The 2,920-nt window shown below is 42.5% G+C and overlaps 1 protein-coding gene across 1 annotated transcript in view; it reads right to left on the reverse strand.

Annotated features, from left to right (window-relative positions):
- The window catches only part of LOC106125965 (uncharacterized), a gene marked incomplete at its 3' end in the record, with an annotated part of 5,705 nt that overhangs the window by 2,073 nt on the left and 712 nt on the right, over positions 1-2,920 (reverse strand). Inside the window, exons 2-3 of the mRNA XM_013323379.1 lie at positions 1,675-2,902; positions 678-793 (exon numbers count right to left, since the gene is read on the reverse strand). Of these exons, the coding sequence (XP_013178833.1) occupies positions 678-793; positions 1,675-2,902 (1,344 nt within the window). The remainder of the gene's footprint in view (positions 1-677; positions 794-1,674; positions 2,903-2,920) is intronic.

The raw sequence follows: 2,920 nt of genomic DNA on the forward strand, positions 1-2,920 counted from the left end.
GAATGTCTCAACTCGCTAAAAAACATTGGAATTAATACAGAAACATGGGATGACATATTAGTTTACATGACCGTTTCTAAATTAGATCCGACAAGTCATCAGTTATGGGAACAACACGTATCTGCGGAGAGCAGTAAGATGATGCCGAACTTCCAACAATTATGTCGATTTCTCGAAATGAGATTTAAGTCATTGGAGATGGTGGAAGATCATACAAAACCAAGTACAGGCAAGCCCAAAACGTTCCATTCCACTGCGTCAGAGACATCAGCCCAATGCAGTTTTTGTAACGGCGATCATTATATTTTCCAGTGTAAACTGTTCGTCCGATTAAGTCATGAAAACAAGATAGAGTTTGTCAAGGAAAATAATTTATGCTTCAACTGTCTAATACCAAACCACGGTGCCACAGAATGTTTACGACACACATGTTGTAACATTTGTAAAAGAAAACACCATTCCTTATTGCATTCAGGAAAAAAACAAACACCAGAAGAACACAATCGAGAAGACACAGACGCTCATTACCATAAGATTAATAACACTGCAACTCATTTTATTAAACAACCTGGTCAAGTACTGCTTGCTACAGCATTGGTAGATGTCTGCGAGGAGAACGGAAAGACACACATCTGCCGTGCCTTGCTTGACCAGGGTTCACAGGCCTCGTTTGTTACCGAGGACCTTGTAAAGTCGGCAGGGCTCAAGAGAACCAAAATCAACAGCGCGGTAACCGGGCTCAACGAAGGGAGCAAAATACCTATCAAATATGTAGTCGAGTTTAAAATACGCTCTAGAATAAAACCACATTTTACTCTGTCTGTTAAAGCCTATGTTTTAAAGAGCATAACAGATTATTTACCGTCACAAGAGTGCATCGTCACGGATTGGCCAGAACTAAAAACAACCGCACTAGCAGATCCTACATTTGATAAGCCTAATAACATACACATCTTGCTAGGAGCGGAAATATATGCAAAAATCATAGAGAACGGTTTATTGATAGGCTCGGCAGGAACGATTGCGCAGAAAACAAAATTAGGTTGGGTTATCTCTGGCGCAGCAGGAACCCCAAATGAAACCTCAAACCCACTCGTGAACTTGCACGTATGCGATTGTAATTTTACCCAACTGGGGAGATCAGAAAAAAGCAAGTCACAATGCCCAAAAATATATATTGATACACCATGGTGGGCGGAGAAGAACAGAGTTCTTGGTGGGCGGAATGTTGGCGCCGTTTTTGCTACGCCCTAATAGATGGCGCTGTGGCGAGACCGTATTTGTCTAAACACGATGTTGAAGTACCTTGTCTCGCCACATATACTTAACAGCCGGTCACGGACCTGGTGGTGTTTGGTTCGGTGTTGTCATTGCGTTTGTTGGTTGTTGTTGTTGTCGTTACGTTTTGTAGTTTCCGTTTGTTTCGTTGTGCGTTGGTCGAGTCGTCCAAATTTCGGACAAAGTTGCGTAGGAAACAAACACTTAGATACGCTTTTCTTTTGCTTGAAAGAATCAATTTCCAAAGAAAAGCTATCTGACTGGATTTTTTTTAATAATAGTTCTTCTGCCCTTGACATAAGATCTACATTAAAAGTTACCTTTCTTCTGCGGCATCTATCTACAAACATAAGTACTCGGGCTGTCGAGCGGAGCAATCGTTTCCAGGATGAAAACCTTTCTTCATCTGGTAAACACGAAGCGAGGTCAGTTGGAGCGCTAGCACTGATAGTGTTAACACTACGTTGCTCGCAAGCTACCTCGTCGTATATTTCTTCTGCGCTGCATAGGTCTGCGGGCCAACTCACCTCGGGAAGTCGGAGGTATGCTGGTCCCTGGAACCACTGGTTGTCAATAGTGAGCGGTGGCGCGTCCTCACGCGTGGCAACGTCTGCTACGTTCAAACCTGTTGGTACGTACCTCCACTCAATGACTCGTGTCAGCTCGTCTATCTCGCCCAACCTGTGGGCAACGTACGGTTTGAACGTACGTGGATCGCTTCTGATCCATTGGAGGACAGTTTTAGAATCTGTCCAAAAATACCGTCTAGTCGGTGTGATGTCGGTGTGTTCCGTCCGGACCGTGCTCGCCAAACGTGCAGCTAGCAGTGCTGCTTGGAGTTCCAACCGGGGTACGGACACCGGTCGTAACGGGCTCACCCGACTTTTGCTAGTAACAAAACAAACAAACACCTTACCATCCGTGCGAATAAATCGCCAATAAACAACAGCTGCATATGCCTTCAATGAGGCATCGCAAAATATATGCATCTCGGTGTTGATTATTCGATCAGGATCACCTGATTCTGTTTGGGGATAACAATCAGACCACGTACCTGTGTTGTTGTACCAACGCGGGATACGAAGTTGTGCTAATAATTTTAAATCGTCAAGCCATTTTAAAAAACATTCATAATCTTTTATGTGGATAGGGTAATTCCAACCTACTCCACTCCTATGTACATTTTGTAAAATTATTTTACCCTTTATTGTTATAGGCGTTATAAATCCTTGCATGTCATATACAGACATAATTAAACTTAACATCTTAGCTTTAGTTGGTGGTTCACTACCATTAAGTACATTATCCGATAAGCGGTTAAATGAAATGTTAAATAAAAATGTGTCATCTGAGGGCTGCCACATCAATCCTAATGTGCGCTCGACTACATCTGTGGCGCCGTCTTCAAGTTGAATCGCGCTGTTAGCTAATGACTCATTGGGTAAACAATCTATTACCTGTTTACTGTTGCTCGTCCAACTGCGCATGTTGAAGCCGGCGTGTCCGTGAATTTCAGTAATATTTTTTATTAATTCAATTGCCTCACCTATAGAAGTCGTTGAATGTAAACAATCGTCCATATAATGATTATTTAAAATAACTTTAACTGCCTCTGGATATAAATCTTCGTAGATGGATGCAT

The sequence above is a fragment of the Papilio xuthus genome, unplaced genomic scaffold, assembly GCF_000836235.2.
Source record: "Papilio xuthus unplaced genomic scaffold, Pxut_1.1 DF825358.1, whole genome shotgun sequence".
Taxonomy (NCBI): Eukaryota; Metazoa; Arthropoda; class Insecta; order Lepidoptera; family Papilionidae; genus Papilio; species Papilio xuthus.